Here is a 19,753-nt window from a genome sequence, read left to right as displayed (position 1 = left end):
TTTCGGTAAAGTCACCACGTAGGTACAAAATGAAATTAAAATTAATAAAAAATAAAAAAATAAAAATCACGACGTTTCGGAGGCAACACAAGTCTCCGTCATCAGGTGGGACCGTCACAGCCAGATTTGCTGCATCAAGTGATTAATAAAAAATAAAACAATAAAAATCACGACGTTTCGGAGGCAACACAAGTCTCCGTCATCAGGTGGGACCGTCACAGCCAGATTTGCTGCAACAAATCATCAAATCTGGCTGTGAGAATATACCGTCTGATTTTGTTTGCATCGATTTATTGTAACACAAACAAGTGGTCAAAAATGTGATGGTCCCACATGATGACGGAGACTTGTGTTGCCTCCGAAACGTCGTGATTTTTTTATTTTATTTTTTATGAATTTTAATTTCATTTTTTACCTACATGGTGACTTTACCGAAAGAACTAAGAGTAAGAATCAAGTGGCTTGTCATCATCATCATCATCGCCGCGTGGGAAATTCATCGCCGCGGCCGAATAACTCTAAGACGCGCAACGTCGATTCTAAATGTGGAGGGGGAAAAACCCGGAGCCTCACCTTGTTGGTCGGCGTCGGCGTTTCGCGACACCAGCGCCGACACGGCCGGGAAGGTGATGCTGGACATGGCGGCCACAGCGCCGGACGCCCACATCATCCTGGCAGCACAAAGACAGAGGGGCACCCACGCCCCACTGGAGCCTTTAACAGACCGTTTTGAAGGCAAGTGGTGTTAAAACTCAACGATTTCTCATCTCCTCACAAACTAAACTATTATTAAATCCTTTATATTAAGTTCACTTGCTTGCTTGCGTGCTTGCTTACGACCGTGCAAATCTTTCGGTCGTTTTTTAACCCACTTCCCGTGATCCAATCGAGCTGACATTTTCCACACAGACTCGTTGTGCGTGACAATGAATGTTCGTGAAAAAAATTTTCTCCAAAATGTTACACTTTTTAGGACAAAAATATTATATTTAATTACCAATTGCTTAATGGTGGCAGGCAATCATCTGACCCATAGGTGGCAGCCATCTCAAGCCAGAGGACGAGAGGACTCTAGCCGCCACGCATATAAAGGATTTAGAGTGAAAAACTTTGTATTTACGGGTTATACTTATTATTTCACCAGGTAAGGTCCCATACTACCGAACCGGTTAATTTCCCCCCCGCCCCGCCCCCGAGGCGGCCTGGCTACAAATGATAGCTCAACAAAGGCCTTCAAGAGTGTCCTCCAGCAGAGGCCTTCTCCACACGCACACGCAAAACAAAGACAAAGGTCCCCCGTGTGGCCTCAACAGACTGACAGGGGCAAGTGCTGTTAGCGAGTAGCAGCGCCTACGAAGGCCGGCACGGCGGCACGCGAGGGGGCTGGGTGACCAGCACCGCGCCCGGCCGGCTTTGTCTCTCTCCCAGGTGGCGATATTTACGCATCGCACCAGGTACTCATTTGAGGCCGAGTTGACCTAGGGGATGACCCAGGACCGCTTCAGACAATCGTCGCCGGTGTTGGTGTTGAGCGTGAATCGAACGTGGGCCACCGGGTTTGTGGTGCAGCGCGCTAAACCGCGCTAACTACCGCTCCCAACACGCACACCAAGAGCCGCCATTCGCCACGAAGTCACAGGGACATCAACACGGCACCTGTGCCAGGCCAGGTGCACTTTGAGGCCATGTGAAGTGTCAAAGGCTCGCTGCTGGCAGGAGGTCACGGGACAGACCCAGCAGGTGCCGTGGGGGTGGCTGACTGAGATGACCGGTAGACGCACCGCCAGCTGTACCCTCCTACTGTGCCAGGCTAGGTGCAGGTCACAGGACAGACCCGGCAGGTGCCGTGGGGTCGGCTGACTGAGATGACTGGTAGACGCACCGCCAGCTGTACCCCCTACTGTGCCAACTTGCTGCATTTTATCCGCCCGGCGCTCCGCACGTTGTTGTGAGCAGCGTCGCTCCTCTGCCCTCCCGTTGTTGTTGTTGTAAAAAGTGACCGTCTCCAACTGCCCAGTCGTGGCATCCTTCACGAGCCTCCTCCGCACGCACACACGCACGCACACACGCACACGCACACACGCACACACGCACGCACCAGGGCTGGGAGCCGAAGCCGTAGCACGTGAGCTGCACCATCTGGAAGACCAGGCCAAGCAGAATGGTGTTCTTGTTCCCGATGGAGCGCATGAGGGCGCTGAGCACCAGCGTCTAGACGCGCAGGGATGCACGGGGGGACACGCGGAGACACACGCGGGGACACGCGCGGGGACACGCGCGGGGACACGCGCGGGGACACGCGCGGGAAAACAGGGGTATCGGCAATCAGCACAGAGGCACGGGGAACACGCAGGGAACACAAAGGGGAACCAGGGGACACGGGAGGATACAGGGAGGCGTGCGGAGACACAGGGAGATCAGCACAGACGTACGGGGACACACGGGGACACACGGGGACACACGGGGACACACGGGGACACACGGGGACACACGGGGACACACGGGGACACACGGGGACACAAACAGAGATGCAGGCGGGACGCCCGCTAACACGTAGAGGGCACAGGGGCACGGACGGGGACACATGGAGACGTACAGGGTTGGACAGGACCACACATGGGATACACGGGGACACACTGCGACAGTGGGACACGGGGACACACGGGTGACACACTGTGACAGTGAGACACGGTGGATGTGCAGGCCTCTGTCCCACCTGAGCGATGATGGACAGGATGCCCAGCACGGCAATGAAAGCGGCGACGCTTTCGGAGGAGAACTTCATCACCTGCACACGCACACACGCACACACGCACACGCACACACACACACGTATATACACACACACGCACGTACACACGCACACACACACACACACGTACACACGCACACACACACACGTATACACGCACACACGTATATACACACACACACGTATACACGCACACACGTATATACACACACACACACACACGTACACACGCACACACACACACAAACGTGTCATGGAACCCGCCACCACCATCACCCGACACAGCCAACCGGTAAGTGGGTTTGTCACGTAAACAATATCGTGCCAGGTCGTTCCAAGTTCAGCACTAACCGGTTGTGCGTTGGGAGAGTAAAATCCACCACAACATTTGCAATTGGACCACAAGCACTGCTCTCTCCCATAACGCGGCGGAAGTAGTTGCGTCGCTGAAGAACGCCGCGGCGTCATGGACAAATCGCGTTACAATAATTGGTCTATAACGTAGGGGGGTAAAGCGCGGTACGCGATAATGCGTGAAGTGCGCAACGCAGGGGACGAACAGAGACCGAGGCGCGCGTGCGGTAGCGTCTAGAAGGACCCAGCAGCATCCCGATGCCACGCAGAGAACGGCCGTCACGGACACATAATTCCTAACTCGCGCGACGCAGTGCTTCCGTTCGCTCCATCGCGGTTACTACATCCAATTCGCATCTGCGTTTTTTCAACAAACGCGTCATTAAAACTGCACGCGGCGTCACAGGAGAACAGAACGCACGACGTTCGGCCGGCGATATGCCGGAGTTGTGAGTGCACACACCCCGAGCGAGCGAGCGAGCGAGCGCGCGCGCCTCACCTGGCGCAGGTAGAGGAAGAAGCTGGAGTACTGGCCGGCCTCGGGCAGGTAGGAGAGCAGCACCGTGATGCAGATGAGAAGCACCGTCGAGTCCTGGCCGACCTTGCGCAGGGACTAGAGACGGCGCGCGGGCCACACACACACACACAGAGGTCAGTCGCTCGCTCGCTCACTCACAGACCAGCTCGCTCACTCACCGAACACCTCGCCAAGCAGCTCGCTCACTCACCGAACAGCTCACTCGCTCGCTCGCTCACCCGCTAATTCACATGCGCCCCCCACCACCCCCCCCCCCACCACCACCCCCCCCACCCCCCCCACCACCACCCCCATTACCCCCCCCCACCACCCCCCCCCCACCACCCCCCCCCCCACCACACCCCGCCACCACCCCCCCCACCACCCCCCCCACCACCCCCCCCCCACCACCCCCCCCCACCACCCCCCCCACCCCCCCCACCACCCGCCCCACCACCACCTCCGAACCACCATCCTTCCCAACCGTGGCCCAACGCGCCGGAGCACTGTTATATCGCTAGTGGAGCTCGCTCGCGTAACAAAAACAAGTTAAAAAATCGCGTTGCGAGAAAACGGACGTTTTAAAAAAAAAACTAAAAAGGGACGTTAATAACTTTTTTCACGGCCTTGGAAGGGCCGCGGTGGCCTGGGCCCCACTCGGGCCGGGGCCCAGCTGGGCCCAGGACCCCCGGGGGGGGGGGGGGGGGGGGGGCGCCTCACCGCGAAGGGGTCGGCCTGCTCCCACGAGATGGGGGCCCCCCACGAGGCGGGCCGCATCTTCTCGGGCAGCGACTCGGGCACGGCGGCGAGCACGAAGGCGATGTCCAGCAGCGCCACGGCGGTGGCCAGCGCCACCACCAGCCCGTCGCCGTACGCCTCGCTCAGGTACGCGCCGATCGCCGGGCTCGTCACCAGGCTCGCCGCAAACGTCGCCGACACCTGGGTTTGGGGTGTGGGTGGGTGGGTGGTGTGGGTGGGTGGGTGTGGGTGGGTGGGTGGGTGGGTGGTGTGGGTGGGTGGTGTGGGTGGGTGGGTGTGAGTGGGTGTGGGTGGGTTTGGGTGGATTTGGGTGGGTGGGTGTGGGTGGGTGTGGGTGGGTGTGGGTGGGTTTGGGTGGGTTTGGGTGGGTTTGGGTGGATTTGGGTGGGTGGGTGTGGGTGGGTGGTGTGGGTGTGTGGGTAGGTTTGGGTGGGTGTGGGTGGGTTTGGGTGGATTTGGGTGAGTAGGTGGGTTTGGGTGGGTTTCAATGCGTAGGTGGGTGGGTCAGTGGGTGGTTGGGTGAGAGGGTGAGTAGGTGGGGGGTGGGGGTAGAGGGGTGGGTTTGGGTGGGTGGGGGTGGGTGGGTTTATGTGGATGTGGGCGAGTAGGTGGGTTTGGGTGGGTGGGTGGTGTGGGTGTGTAGGTTTGGGTGGGTGGGTGGTGTGGGTGTGTAGGTTTGGGTGGGTGGGTGGTGTGGGTGTGTAGGTTTGGGTGGGTGGTGTGGGTGTGTAGGTTTGGGTGGGTGGGTGTGGATGGGTTTGGGTGGGTGGGGGTGGGTTTGGGTGGATGTGGGCGAGTAGGTGGGTTTGGGTGGTTTTCAATGCGTAGGTGGGTGAGTCAGTGGGTGGTTTCGTGAGTGGGTGGGGGGTGGGGGTAGAGGGGTGGGTGGGTGAAGGTAGAGGGGTGGGTGGGTTTGAGTCAGTCGATTTGGTTGGGTTTGGGTGAGTGGGTGGTTGGGTCAGTGGTGGTTTGGTCAGTGGGTGGGGAGGTGGGTGGAGATGTGGGTGGAGTGATGGGTGGGGAGGGGGTGTACGTTAGGATGCACACATCACGGCTGTCAATCTTATTACATGTGTGTGCGCGTGTGTCTGTCCCGTGACCTCCTGCCAGCAGCGAGCCTTCGACACTTCACGTGACAGCCTCAAAGTGCACCTGGCCTGGCACCGTGGTGATGTCCCTGTCACTTCGTGGCGAATGGCGGCTCTTGGTATTGGTGTGCGTGTCGGGAGCGGTAGTGTCGCGCGGTTTAGGGCACTGCGCTACGAACCCGGCGACCCGAGTTCAATTCCCGCTCACGGCCCACAGTGACGATTATCTGACCCGGTCCTTGGCCTCCCCTAGGTCGACTCAGCCTCAAATGAGTACCCCGGTGCCTCGCGTAAGAACATCGCCACTAGGGGCGTGGTGCTGGCCACCCACCCCCCTCATGTGGCCGTTCCGGCCTTCGTAGGTGCTGCTCGCTCACCGAACTTGCCCCAGCAGCCTGCTAGGGCTACACGGGGGACCTCCGTCTGCGTAACGCGGGCAAGCGAGCGAGTCTCACCAGGCCGTACGCCGTGCTGCGCTCGTGCTCGGCCGTGACGTCCGCCACGTAGGCGAACACCACGGAAAAGGTGACCGAGAAGATCCCGGAGATGGAGATCACGGCAAAGTACCACCTGCGCAACCACGGGCAACACGGGAACCGCACACGCACCGCACACGCACGTGTCTCTCTATGCTGTGCGTATGCCGTGCGTATAGTGTGTGTATGCTGTGTGTATAGTGTGTGTATGCTGTGTGTATGCTGTGTGTATAGTGTGTGTGTGTGCTGTGCATATGGTGTGTGTGTGTGCTGTGCATATGCTGTGCGTATAGTGTGTGTGTATGCTATGCGTATAGAGTGTGTGCTGTGCGTATAGAGTGTGTGCGTGCTGTGTGTATAGAGTGTGTGTGTGCTGTGTGTATATAGTGTGTGTGTGCTGTGCGTATAGAGTGTGTGTGCTGTGCGTATAGTGTGTGTGTGTGCTGTGCGTATAGTGTGTGTGTGCTGTGCGTATAGAGTGTGTGTGTGCTGTGTGTATAGTGTGTGTGTGCTGTGTGTATAGTGTGTGTGTGTGCTGTGCGTATAGAGTGTGTGTGTGCTGTGTGTATAGTGTGTGTGTGCTGTGTGTATAGAGTGTGTGTATGCTGTGCGTATAGTGTGTGTGTGTGCTGTGCGTATAGAGTGTGTGTGTGCTGTGTGTATAGAGTGTGTATGCTGTGTGTATAGAGTGTGTGTGTGCTGTGCGTATAGAGTGTGTGTATGCTGTGTGTATAGTGTGTGTGTGTGCTGTGCGTATAGAGTGTGTGTATGCTGTGTGTATAGAGTGTGTGTGCTGTGCGTATAGAGTGTGTGTATGCTGTGTGTATAGTGTGTGTGCGTGCTGTGCGTATAGTGTGTGTGTGTGTGCTGTGTGTATAGTGTGTGTGTGCTGTGTGTATAGTGTGTGTGTGTGCTGTGCGTATAGAGTGTGTGTGTGCTGTGCGTATAGAGTGTGTGTATAGAGTGTGTATAGTGTGTGTGTGTGCTGTGTGTATAGAGTGTGTATGCTGTGCGTATAGAGTGTGTGTGTGCTGTGCGTATAGAGTGTGTGTGTGTGCTGTGTGTATAGTGTGTGTGTGTGCTGTGCGTATAGTGTGTGTGTGTGTGCTGTGCGTATAGTGTGTGTGTGCTGTGCGTATAGAGTGTGTGTGTGCTGTGTGTATAGTGTGTGTGTGCTGTGTGTATAGTGTGTGTGTGTGCTGTGCGTATAGAGTGTGTGTGTGCTGTGTGTATAGTGTGTGTGTGCTGTGTGTATAGTGTGTGTGTGTGCTGTGCGTATAGTGTGTGTGTGCTGTGGGTATAGAGTGTGTGTGTGCTGTGCGTATAGTGTGTGTGTGTGCTGTGTGTATAGTGTGTGTGTGCTGTGCGTATAGAGTGTGTGTGTGCTGTGTGTATAGTGTGTGTGTGCTGTGTGTATAGTGTGTGTGTGTGCTGTGCGTATAGAGTGTGTGTGTGCTGTGTGTATAGTGTGTGTGTGCTGTGTGTATAGTGTGTGTGTGCTGTGCGTATAGAGTGTGTGTGTGCTGTGCGTATAGAGTGTGTGTGTGCTGTGCGTATAGTGTGTGTGTGTGCTGTGTGTATAGTGTGTGTGTGCTGTGCGTATAGAGTGTGTGTGTGCTGTGTGTATAGTGTGTGTGTGCTGTGTGTATAGTGTGTGTGTGTGCTGTGCGTATAGAGTGTGTGTGTGCTGTGTGTATAGTGTGTGTGTGCTGTGCGTATAGAGTGTGTGTATGCTGTGCGTATAGTGTGTGTGTGTGCTGTGCGTATAGAGTGTGTGTGTGCTGTGCGTATAGAGTGTGTGTATGCTGTGCGTATAGTGTGTGTGTGTGCTGTGTGTATAGTGTGTGTGTATGCTGTGCGTATAGAGTGTGTGTGTGCTGTGCGTATAGAGTGTGTGTGTGCTGTGCGTATAGAGTGTGTGTATGCTGTGTGTATAGAGTGTGTGTGTGCTGTGTGTATAGAGTGTGTGTGCTGTGCGTATAGTGTGTGTGTGTGCTGTGCGTATAGAGTGTGTGTGTGCTGTGCGTATAGAGTGTGTGTGTGCTGTGCGTATAGAGTGTGTGTGTGCTGTGCGTATAGAGTGTGTGTATGCTGTGTGTATAGAGTGTGTGTGTGCTGTGTGTATAGAGTGTGTGTGTGCTGTGCGTATAGTGTGTGTGTGTGCTGTGCGTATAGTGTGTGTGTGTGCTGTGTGTATAGAGTGTGTGTGTGCTGTGCGTATAGTGTGTGTGTGTGCTGTGCGTATAGAGTGTGTGTGTGCTGTGTGTATAGTGTGTGTGTGCTGTGTGTATAGTGTGTGTGTGTGCTGTGCGTATAGAGTGTGTGTGTGCTGTGTGTATAGTGTGTGTGTGCTGTGCGTATAGAGTGTGTGTATGCTGTGCGTATAGAGTGTGTGTATGCTGTGCGTATAGTGTGTGTGTGTGCTGTGCGTATAGAGTGTGTGTGTGCTGTGCGTATAGAGTGTGTGTATGCTGTGCGTATAGTGTGTGTGTGTGCTGTGTGTATAGTGTGTGTGTATGCTGTGCGTATAGAGTGTGTGTGTGCTGTGCGTATAGAGTGTGTGTGTGCTGTGCGTATAGAGTGTGTGTGTGCTGTGCGTATAGAGTGTGTGTATGCTGTGTGTATAGAGTGTGTGTGTGCTGTGTGTATAGAGTGTGTGTGCTGTGCGTATAGTGTGTGTGTGTGCTGTGCGTATAGAGTGTGTGTGTGCTGTGCGTATAGAGTGTGTGTGTGCTGTGCGTATAGAGTGTGTGTGTGCTGTGCGTATAGAGTGTGTGTATGCTGTGTGTATAGAGTGTGTGTGTGCTGTGTGTATAGAGTGTGTGTGTGCTGTGCGTATAGTGTGTGTGTGTGCTGTGCGTATAGTGTGTGTGTGTGCTGTGTGTATAGAGTGTGTGTGTGCTGTGCGTATAGTGTGTGTGTGTGCTGTGCGTATAGAGTGTGTGTGTGCTGTGCGTATAGTGTGTGTGTGTGCTGTGCGTATAGAGTGTGTGTATGTGCTGTGCGTATAGAGTGTGTGTATGCTGTGTGTATAGTGTGTGTGTGTGCTGTGCGTATAGTGTGTGTGTGTGCTGTGCGTATAGAGTGTGTGTATGCTGTGCGTATAGTGTGTGTGTGTGCTGTGCGTATAGTGTGTGTGTGTGCTGTGCGTATAGAGTGTGTGTATGCTGTGTGTATAGTGTGTGTGTGTGCTGTGCGTATAGAGTGTGTGTGTGCTGTGCGTATAGAGTGTGTGTGTGTGCTGTGCGTATAGTGTGTGTGTATGCTGTGCGTATAGTGTGTGTGTATGCTGTGTGTATAGTGTGTGTATGCTGTGTGTATAGTGTGTGTATGCTGTGTGTATGCTGTGTGTATAGTGTGTGTGTGCTGTGTGTATAGAGTGTGTGTGCTGTGTGTATAGTGTGTGTGCTGTGCGTATAGTGTGTGTGTGTGCTGTGCGTATAGAGTGTGTGTGTGCTGTGTGTATAGTGTGTGTGTGTGCTGTGTGTATAGAGTGTGTGTGTGCTGTGTGTATAGAGTGTGTGTGTGCTGTGCGTATAGAGTGTGTGTGTGCTGTGTGTATAGAGTGTGTGTGCTGTGTGTATAGTGTGTGTGTGTGCTGTGTGTATAGAGTGTGTGTATGCTGTGCGTATAGAGTGTGTGTGTGCTGTGCGTATAGTGTGTGTGTGTGCTGTGCGTATAGAGTGTGTGTGTGCTGTGTGTATAGCAGAGATGTGGACTCGAGTCATGTGACTTGGACTCGAGTCAGACTCGAGTCATGAATTTGATGACTTGCGACTCGACTTGGACTTGCATAACAATGACTTTGTCCCACCTATGAGATGTGGACTCGAGTCATGTGACTTGGACTCGAGTCAGACTCGAGTCATGAATTTGATGACTTGCGACTCGACTTGGACTTGCATAACAATGACTTTGTCCCACCTCTGGTGTATAGTGTGTGTGTGTGCTGTGTGTATAGTGTGTGTGTGTGCTGTGTGTATAGAGTGTGTGTGTGCTGTGCGTATAGAGTGTGTGTGCCGTGCGTATAGAGTGTGTGTGTGCTGTGTGTATAGAGTGTGTGTGTGCTGTGTGTATAGAGTGTGTGTGTGCCGTGTGTATAGAGTGTGTGTGTGCCGTGCGTATATAGTGTGTGTGTGCTGTGTGTATAGTGTGTGTGTGTGCTGTGTGTATAGAGTGTGTGTGTGCCGTGTGTATAGAGTGTGTGTGTGCTGTGTGTATAGAGTGTGTGTGTGCCGTGTGTATAGAGTGTGTGTGTGCCGTGTGTATAGAGTGTGTGTGTGCTGTGCGTATAGAGTGTGTGTGCTGTGTGTATAGAGTGTGTGTGTGCTGTGCGTATAGAGTGTGTGTGTGCCGTGTGTATAGAGTGTGTGTGTGCCGTGTGTATAGAGTGTGTGTGTGCTGTGCGTATAGAGTGTGTGTGCTGTGCGTATATAGTGTGTGTGCTGTGTGTATAGAGTGTGTGTGTGCTGTGTGTATAGAGTGTGTGTGTGCTGTGTGTATAGAGTGTGTGTGTGCCGTGTGTATAGAGTGTGTGTGTGCTGTGCGTATAGAGTGTGTGTGTGCTGTGTGTATATAGTGTGTGTGTGCTGTGTGTATATAGTGTGTGTGTGCTGTGCGTATAGAGTGTGTGTGTGCTGTGCGTATAGAGTGTGTGTGTGCTGTGCGTATAGTGTGTGTGTGTGCTGTGCGTATAGAGTGTGTGTGTGCTGTGTGTATAGTGTGTGTGTGTGCTGTGTGTATAGTGTGTGTGTGTGCTGTGTGTATAGTGTGTGTGTGTGCTGTGTGTATAGAGTGTGTGTGTGCTGTGCGTATAGAGTGTGTGTGCCGTGCGTATAGAGTGTGTGTGTGCTGTGTGTATAGAGTGTGTGTGTGCTGTGCGTATAGAGTGTGTGTGTGCTGTGTGTATAGAGTGTGTGTGTGCTGTGCGTATAGAGTGTGTGTGTGCTGTGCGTATAGAGTGTGTGTGCCGTGCGTATAGAGTGTGTGCGTGCTGTGTGTATAGAGTGTGTGTGTGTGCTGTGCGTATAGTGTGTGTGTGTGCTGTGTGTATAGAGTGTGTGTGTGCTGTGCGTATAGAGTGTGTGTGTGCCGTGCGTATAGTGTGTGTGTGTGTGCTGTGCGTATAGAGTGTGTGTGTGCTGTGTGTATAGAGTGTGTATGCTGTGTGTATAGAGTGTGTGTGTGCTGTGCGTATAGAGTGTGTGTATGCTGTGTGTATAGTGTGTGTGTGTGCTGTGCGTATAGAGTGTGTGTATGCTGTGTGTATAGAGTGTGTGTGCTGTGCGTATAGAGTGTGTGTATGCTGTGTGTATAGTGTGTGTGCGTGCTGTGCGTATAGTGTGTGTGTGTGTGCTGTGTGTATAGTGTGTGTGTGCTGTGTGTATAGTGTGTGTGTGTGCTGTGCGTATAGAGTGTGTGTGTGCTGTGCGTATAGAGTGTGTGTATAGAGTGTGTATAGTGTGTGTGTGTGCTGTGTGTATAGAGTGTGTATGCTGTGCGTATAGAGTGTGTGTGTGCTGTGCGTATAGAGTGTGTGTGTGTGCTGTGTGTATAGTGTGTGTGTGTGCTGTGCGTATAGTGTGTGTGTGTGTGCTGTGCGTATAGTGTGTGTGTGCTGTGCGTATAGAGTGTGTGTGTGCTGTGTGTATAGTGTGTGTGTGCTGTGTGTATAGTGTGTGTGTGTGCTGTGCGTATAGAGTGTGTGTGTGCTGTGTGTATAGTGTGTGTGTGCTGTGTGTATAGTGTGTGTGTGTGCTGTGCGTATAGTGTGTGTGTGCTGTGGGTATAGAGTGTGTGTGTGCTGTGCGTATAGTGTGTGTGTGTGCTGTGTGTATAGTGTGTGTGTGCTGTGCGTATAGAGTGTGTATGCTGTGTGTATGCTGTGTGTATAGTGTGTGTGTGCTGTGTGTATAGAGTGTGTGTGCTGTGTGTATAGTGTGTGTGCTGTGCGTATAGTGTGTGTGTGTGCTGTGCGTATAGAGTGTGTGTGTGCTGTGTGTATAGTGTGTGTGTGTGCTGTGTGTATAGAGTGTGTGTGTGCTGTGTGTATAGAGTGTGTGTGTGCTGTGCGTATAGAGTGTGTGTGTGCTGTGTGTATAGAGTGTGTGTGCTGTGTGTATAGTGTGTGTGTGTGCTGTGTGTATAGAGTGTGTGTATGCTGTGCGTATAGAGTGTGTGTGTGCTGTGCGTATAGTGTGTGTGTGTGCTGTGCGTATAGAGTGTGTGTGTGCTGTGTGTATAGCAGAGATGTGGACTCGAGTCATGTGACTTGGACTCGAGTCAGACTCGAGTCATGAATTTGATGACTTGCGACTCGACTTGGACTTGCATAACAATGACTTTGTCCCACCTATGAGATGTGGACTCGAGTCATGTGACTTGGACTCGAGTCAGACTCGAGTCATGAATTTGATGACTTGCGACTCGACTTGGACTTGCATAACAATGACTTTGTCCCACCTCTGGTGTATAGTGTGTGTGTGTGCTGTGTGTATAGTGTGTGTGTGTGCTGTGTGTATAGAGTGTGTGTGTGCTGTGCGTATAGAGTGTGTGTGCCGTGCGTATAGAGTGTGTGTGTGCTGTGTGTATAGAGTGTGTGTGTGCTGTGTGTATAGAGTGTGTGTGTGCCGTGTGTATAGAGTGTGTGTGTGCCGTGCGTATATAGTGTGTGTGTGCTGTGTGTATAGTGTGTGTGTGTGCTGTGTGTATAGAGTGTGTGTGTGCCGTGTGTATAGAGTGTGTGTGTGCTGTGTGTATAGAGTGTGTGTGTGCCGTGTGTATAGAGTGTGTGTGTGCCGTGTGTATAGAGTGTGTGTGTGCTGTGCGTATAGAGTGTGTGTGCTGTGTGTATAGAGTGTGTGTGTGCTGTGCGTATAGAGTGTGTGTGTGCCGTGTGTATAGAGTGTGTGTGTGCCGTGTGTATAGAGTGTGTGTGTGCTGTGCGTATAGAGTGTGTGTGCTGTGCGTATATAGTGTGTGTGCTGTGTGTATAGAGTGTGTGTGTGCTGTGTGTATAGAGTGTGTGTGTGCTGTGTGTATAGAGTGTGTGTGTGCCGTGTGTATAGAGTGTGTGTGTGCTGTGCGTATAGAGTGTGTGTGTGCTGTGTGTATATAGTGTGTGTGTGCTGTGTGTATATAGTGTGTGTGTGCTGTGCGTATAGAGTGTGTGTGTGCTGTGCGTATAGAGTGTGTGTGTGCTGTGCGTATAGTGTGTGTGTGTGCTGTGCGTATAGAGTGTGTGTGTGCTGTGTGTATAGTGTGTGTGTGTGCTGTGTGTATAGTGTGTGTGTGTGCTGTGTGTATAGTGTGTGTGTGTGCTGTGTGTATAGAGTGTGTGTGTGCTGTGCGTATAGAGTGTGTGTGCCGTGCGTATAGAGTGTGTGTGTGCTGTGTGTATAGAGTGTGTGTGTGCTGTGCGTATAGAGTGTGTGTGTGCTGTGTGTATAGAGTGTGTGTGTGCTGTGCGTATAGAGTGTGTGTGTGCTGTGCGTATAGAGTGTGTGTGCCGTGCGTATAGAGTGTGTGCGTGCTGTGTGTATAGAGTGTGTGTGTGTGCTGTGCGTATAGTGTGTGTGTGTGCTGTGTGTATAGAGTGTGTGTGTGCTGTGCGTATAGAGTGTGTGTGTGCCGTGCGTATAGTGTGTGTGTGTGTGCTGTGCGTATAGAGTGTGTGTGTGCTGTGTGTATAGAGTGTGTATGCTGTGTGTATAGAGTGTGTGTGTGCTGTGCGTATAGAGTGTGTGTATGCTGTGTGTATAGTGTGTGTGTGTGCTGTGCGTATAGAGTGTGTGTATGCTGTGTGTATAGAGTGTGTGTGCTGTGCGTATAGAGTGTGTGTATGCTGTGTGTATAGTGTGTGTGCGTGCTGTGCGTATAGTGTGTGTGTGTGTGCTGTGTGTATAGTGTGTGTGTGCTGTGTGTATAGTGTGTGTGTGTGCTGTGCGTATAGAGTGTGTGTGTGCTGTGCGTATAGAGTGTGTGTATAGAGTGTGTATAGTGTGTGTGTGTGCTGTGTGTATAGAGTGTGTATGCTGTGCGTATAGAGTGTGTGTGTGCTGTGCGTATAGAGTGTGTGTGTGTGCTGTGTGTATAGTGTGTGTGTGTGCTGTGCGTATAGTGTGTGTGTGTGTGCTGTGCGTATAGTGTGTGTGTGCTGTGCGTATAGAGTGTGTGTGTGCTGTGTGTATAGTGTGTGTGTGCTGTGTGTATAGTGTGTGTGTGTGCTGTGCGTATAGAGTGTGTGTGTGCTGTGTGTATAGTGTGTGTGTGCTGTGTGTATAGTGTGTGTGTGTGCTGTGCGTATAGTGTGTGTGTGCTGTGGGTATAGAGTGTGTGTGTGCTGTGCGTATAGTGTGTGTGTGTGCTGTGTGTATAGTGTGTGTGTGCTGTGCGTATAGAGTGTGTGTGTGCTGTGTGTATAGTGTGTGTGTGCTGTGTGTATAGTGTGTGTGTGTGCTGTGCGTATAGAGTGTGTGTGTGCTGTGTGTATAGTGTGTGTGTGCTGTGTGTATAGTGTGTGTGTGCTGTGCGTATAGAGTGTGTGTGTGCTGTGCGTATAGAGTGTGTGTGTGCTGTGCGTATAGAGTGTGTGTATGCTGTGCGTATAGTGTGTGTGTGTGCTGTGTGTATAGTGTGTGTGTATGCTGTGCGTATAGAGTGTGTGTGTGCTGTGCGTATAGAGTGTGTGTGTGCTGTGCGTATAGAGTGTGTGTATGCTGTGTGTATAGAGTGTGTGTGTGCTGTGTGTATAGAGTGTGTGTGCTGTGCGTATAGTGTGTGTGTGTGCTGTGCGTATAGAGTGTGTGTGTGCTGTGCGTATAGAGTGTGTGTGTGCTGTGCGTATAGAGTGTGTGTGTGCTGTGCGTATAGAGTGTGTGTATGCTGTGTGTATAGAGTGTGTGTGTGCTGTGTGTATAGAGTGTGTGTGTGCTGTGCGTATAGTGTGTGTGTGTGCTGTGCGTATAGTGTGTGTGTGTGCTGTGTGTATAGAGTGTGTGTGTGCTGTGCGTATAGTGTGTGTGTGTGCTGTGCGTATAGAGTGTGTGTGTGCTGTGTGTATAGTGTGTGTGTGCTGTGTGTATAGTGTGTGTGTGTGCTGTGCGTATAGAGTGTGTGTGTGCTGTGTGTATAGTGTGTGTGTGCTGTGCGTATAGAGTGTGTGTATGCTGTGCGTATAGAGTGTGTGTATGCTGTGCGTATAGTGTGTGTGTGTGCTGTGCGTATAGAGTGTGTGTGTGCTGTGCGTATAGAGTGTGTGTATGCTGTGCGTATAGTGTGTGTGTGTGCTGTGTGTATAGTGTGTGTGTATGCTGTGCGTATAGAGTGTGTGTGTGCTGTGCGTATAGAGTGTGTGTGTGCTGTGCGTATAGAGTGTGTGTGTGCTGTGCGTATAGAGTGTGTGTATGCTGTGTGTATAGAGTGTGTGTGTGCTGTGTGTATAGAGTGTGTGTGCTGTGCGTATAGTGTGTGTGTGTGCTGTGCGTATAGAGTGTGTGTGTGCTGTGCGTATAGAGTGTGTGTGTGCTGTGCGTATAGAGTGTGTGTGTGCTGTGCGTATAGAGTGTGTGTATGCTGTGTGTATAGAGTGTGTGTGTGCTGTGTGTATAGAGTGTGTGTGTGCTGTGCGTATAGTGTGTGTGTGTGCTGTGCGTATAGTGTGTGTGTGTGCTGTGTGTATAGAGTGTGTGTGTGCTGTGCGTATAGTGTGTGTGTGTGCTGTGCGTATAGAGTGTGTGTGTGCTGTGCGTATAGTGTGTGTGTGTGCTGTGCGTATAGAGTGTGTGTATGTGCTGTGCGTATAGAGTGTGTGTATGCTGTGTGTATAGTGTGTGTGTGTGCTGTGCGTATAGTGTGTGTGTGTGCTGTGCGTATAGAGTGTGTGTATGCTGTGCGTATAGTGTGTGTGTGTGCTGTGCGTATAGTGTGTGTGTGTGCTGTGCGTATAGAGTGTGTGTATGCTGTGTGTATAGTGTGTGTGTGTGCTGTGCGTATAGAGTGTGTGTGTGCTGTGCGTATAGAGTGTGTGTGTGTGCTGTGCGTATAGTGTGTGTGTATGCTGTGCGTATAGTGTGTGTGTATGCTGTGTGTATAGTGTGTGTATGCTGTGTGTATAGTGTGTGTATGCTGTGTGTATGCTGTGTGTATAGTGTGTGTGTGCTGTGTGTATAGAGTGTGTGTGCTGTGTGTATAGTGTGTGTGCTGTGCGTATAGTGTGTGTGTGTGCTGTGCGTATAGAGTGTGTGTGTGCTGTGTGTATAGTGTGTGTGTGTGCTGTGTGTATAGAGTGTGTGTGTGCTGTGTGTATAGAGTGTGTGTGTGCTGTGCGTATAGAGTGTGTGTGTGCTGTGTGTATAGAGTGTGTGTGCTGTGTGTATAGTGTGTGTGTGTGCTGTGTGTATAGAGTGTGTGTATGCTGTGCGTATAGAGTGTGTGTGTGCTGTGCGTATAGTGTGTGTGTGTGCTGTGCGTATAGAGTGTGTGTGTGCTGTGTGTATAGCAGAGATGTGGACTCGAGTCATGTGACTTGGACTCGAGTCAGACTCGAGTCATGAATTTGATGACTTGCGACTCGACTTGGACTTGCATAACAATGACTTTGTCCCACCTATGAGATGTGGACTCGAGTCATGTGACTTGGACTCGAGTCAGACTCGAGTCATGAATTTGATGACTTGCGACTCGACTTGGACTTGCATAACAATGACTTTGTCCCACCTCTGGTGTATAGTGTGTGTGTGTGCTGTGTGTATAGTGTGTGTGTGTGCTGTGTGTATAGAGTGTGTGTGTGCTGTGCGTATAGAGTGTGTGTGCCGTGCGTATAGAGTGTGTGTGTGCTGTGTGTATAGAGTGTGTGTGTGCTGTGTGTATAGAGTGTGTGTGTGCCGTGTGTATAGAGTGTGTGTGTGCCGTGCGTATATAGTGTGTGTGTGCTGTGTGTATAGTGTGTGTGTGTGCTGTGTGTATAGAGTGTGTGTGTGCCGTGTGTATAGAGTGTGTGTGTGCTGTGTGTATAGAGTGTGTGTGTGCCGTGTGTATAGAGTGTGTGTGTGCCGTGTGTATAGAGTGTGTGTGTGCTGTGCGTATAGAGTGTGTGTGCTGTGTGTATAGAGTGTGTGTGTGCTGTGCGTATAGAGTGTGTGTGTGCCGTGTGTATAGAGTGTGTGTGTGCCGTGTGTATAGAGTGTGTGTGTGCTGTGCGTATAGAGTGTGTGTGCTGTGCGTATATAGTGTGTGTGCTGTGTGTATAGAGTGTGTGTGTGCTGTGTGTATAGAGTGTGTGTGTGCTGTGTGTATAGAGTGTGTGTGTGCCGTGTGTATAGAGTGTGTGTGTGCTGTGCGTATAGAGTGTGTGTGTGCTGTGTGTATATAGTGTGTGTGTGCTGTGTGTATATAGTGTGTGTGTGCTGTGCGTATAGAGTGTGTGTGTGCTGTGCGTATAGAGTGTGTGTGTGCTGTGCGTATAGTGTGTGTGTGTGCTGTGCGTATAGAGTGTGTGTGTGCTGTGTGTATAGTGTGTGTGTGTGCTGTGTGTATAGTGTGTGTGTGTGCTGTGTGTATAGTGTGTGTGTGTGCTGTGTGTATAGAGTGTGTGTGTGCTGTGCGTATAGAGTGTGTGTGCCGTGCGTATAGAGTGTGTGTGTGCTGTGTGTATAGAGTGTGTGTGTGCTGTGCGTATAGAGTGTGTGTGTGCTGTGTGTATAGAGTGTGTGTGTGCTGTGCGTATAGAGTGTGTGTGTGCTGTGCGTATAGAGTGTGTGTGCCGTGCGTATAGAGTGTGTGCGTGCTGTGTGTATAGAGTGTGTGTGTGTGCTGTGCGTATAGTGTGTGTGTGTGCTGTGTGTATAGAGTGTGTGTGTGCTGTGCGTATAGAGTGTGTGTGTGCCGTGCGTATAGTGTGTGTGTGTGTGCTGTGCGTATAGAGTGTGTGTGTGCTGTGTGTATAGAGTGTGTGTGTGCTGTGTGTATAGAGTGTGTGTGTGCTGTGTGTATAGAGTGTGTGTGTGCCGTGTGTATAGAGTGTGTGTGTGCCGTGCGTATAGAGTGTGTGCGTGCTGTGCGTATAGAGTGTGTGTGTGCTGTGTGTATAGAGTGTGTGTGTGCTGTGTGTATAGAGTGTGTGTGTGCTGTGTGTATAGAGTGTGTGTGTGCCGTGCGTATAGAGTGTGTGCGTGCTGTGCGTATAGAGTGTGTGTGTGCTGTGCGTATAGAGTGTGTGTGTGCTGTGCGTATAGAGTGTGTGTGTGCTGTGTGTATAGAGTGTCTGTGTGCTGTGTGTATAGAGTGTGTGTGTGCCGTGCGTATAGAGTGTGTGTGTGCTGTGCGTATAGAGTGTGTGTGTGCTGTGCGTATAGAGTGTGTGTGTGCTGTGTGTATAGAGTGTGTGTGTGCTGTGTGTATAGAGTGTGTGTGTGCCGTGCGTATAGAGTGTGTGTGTGCTGTGCGTATAGAGTGTGTGTGTGCTGTGCGTATAGAGTGTGTGTGTGCTGTGTGTATAGAGTGTGTGTATGCTGTGTGTATAGTGTGTGTGTGCTGTGTGTATAGAGTGTGTGTGTGCTGTGTGTATAGTGTGTGTGTGTGCTGTGTGTATAGAGTGTGTGCGTGCATGTGTGTGCGTGCGTGTGCGTGCGTGTGCGTGCGTGCGTGGTACCAGGGGCTAATCTTCATGAGCGGGATCGGGGCGCAGGTGAAGAAGACGGTGAGCAGCAGGAAGGACTTGCGGCCCCACACGTCCGACAGGGCCCCAATCAGAGGGGCGCTCAGGAACGACAGCAGCCCCTACCGTGGGTGGGGTGGGGGGGGGGGGTCATGGGGGGAGGGAGAGAGGTGAGGGGAGGCACGTGGAGGGAGAGGGGGGGGTCACGGGGGAGGGAGAGAGGGGAGGGGGGCCATGGGGGTGGGAGAGGGGGGGGGTCACGGGGGAGAGAGAGAGGGGAGGGGGGGGCCATGGGGGTGGGAGAGGGGGGGGTCACGGGGGAGAGAGAGAGAGGGGAGGGGAGGCACGCGGGAGGGAGAGAGGGGGGGGGTCATGAGGGAGAGGGGGGGGTCATGGGGGTGGGAGAGGAGGGGGGGGGTCACGGTGGAGGAAGAGAGGGGAGGGGAGGCACAGGGACGTGTCTTGTCCAGATAAAATAAAGTAAAACGACAAGGATATACGAGTCAAGTGGGCAATGTTAGTCTATGGGTAATGTTACTTTATGGGCAGTGTTAGTCTATGGCTAGGCAATGTAAGTCTAGATGCCACTGTTTCTTCACGTTCTGCAGATGTAGATGCCACTGGTTCTTCACGTTCTGCAGAAGTAGATGCCACTGGTTCTTCACGTTCTGCAGATGTAGATGCCACTGTTTCTTCACGTTCTGCAGATGTAGATGCCACTGTTTCTTCACGTTCTGCAGAAGTAGATGCCACTGTTTCTTCACGTTCTGCAGATGTAGATGCCACTGGTTCTTCACGTTCTGCAGATGTAGATGCCACTGGTTCTTCACGTTCTACAGATGTAGATGCCACTGGTTCTTCACGTTCTGCAGATGTAGATGCCACTGGTTCTTCACGTTCTGCAGAAGTAGATGCCACTGGTTCTTCACGTTCTGCAGATGTAGATGCCACTGGTTCTTCACGTTCTGCAGATGTAGATGCCACTGGTTCTTCACGTTCTACAGATGTAGATGCCACTGGTTCTTCACGTTCTGCAGATGTAGATGCCACTGGTTCTTCACGTTCTGCAGATGCCACTGGTGCTTCACGTTGTGCAGATGTAGATGCCACTGGTTCTTCGCGTTCTGCAGATGTAGATGCCACTGGTTCTTC

At 51.7% G+C, this 19,753-nt stretch overlaps 1 protein-coding gene across 1 annotated transcript in view; it reads right to left on the bottom strand.

Annotated features, from left to right (window-relative positions):
- LOC144740805 (hippocampus abundant transcript 1 protein-like) overlaps positions 1-19,753 on the bottom strand; it is a 33,193-nt gene that overhangs the window by 3,685 nt on the left and 9,755 nt on the right. Inside the window, exons 4-10 of the mRNA XM_078623523.1 lie at positions 18,596-18,723; positions 5,926-6,040; positions 4,344-4,562; positions 3,606-3,719; positions 2,717-2,788; positions 2,099-2,211; positions 574-671 (exon numbers count right to left, since the gene is read on the bottom strand). Coding sequence (XP_078479649.1) covers positions 574-671; positions 2,099-2,211; positions 2,717-2,788; positions 3,606-3,719; positions 4,344-4,562; positions 5,926-6,040; positions 18,596-18,723 — 859 coding nt within the window. The remainder of the gene's footprint in view (positions 1-573; positions 672-2,098; positions 2,212-2,716; positions 2,789-3,605; positions 3,720-4,343; positions 4,563-5,925; positions 6,041-18,595; positions 18,724-19,753) is intronic.

The sequence above is a fragment of the Lampetra planeri genome, unplaced genomic scaffold (genome assembly GCF_965212315.1).
Source record: "Lampetra planeri unplaced genomic scaffold, kcLamPlan1.2.h2 scaffold_298, whole genome shotgun sequence".
NCBI lineage: Eukaryota > Metazoa > Chordata > Hyperoartia > Petromyzontiformes > Petromyzontidae > Lampetra > Lampetra planeri.
Note: the sequence above shows the minus strand (reverse complement) of the source record. Positions and strands in the feature narration are given on the sequence as shown.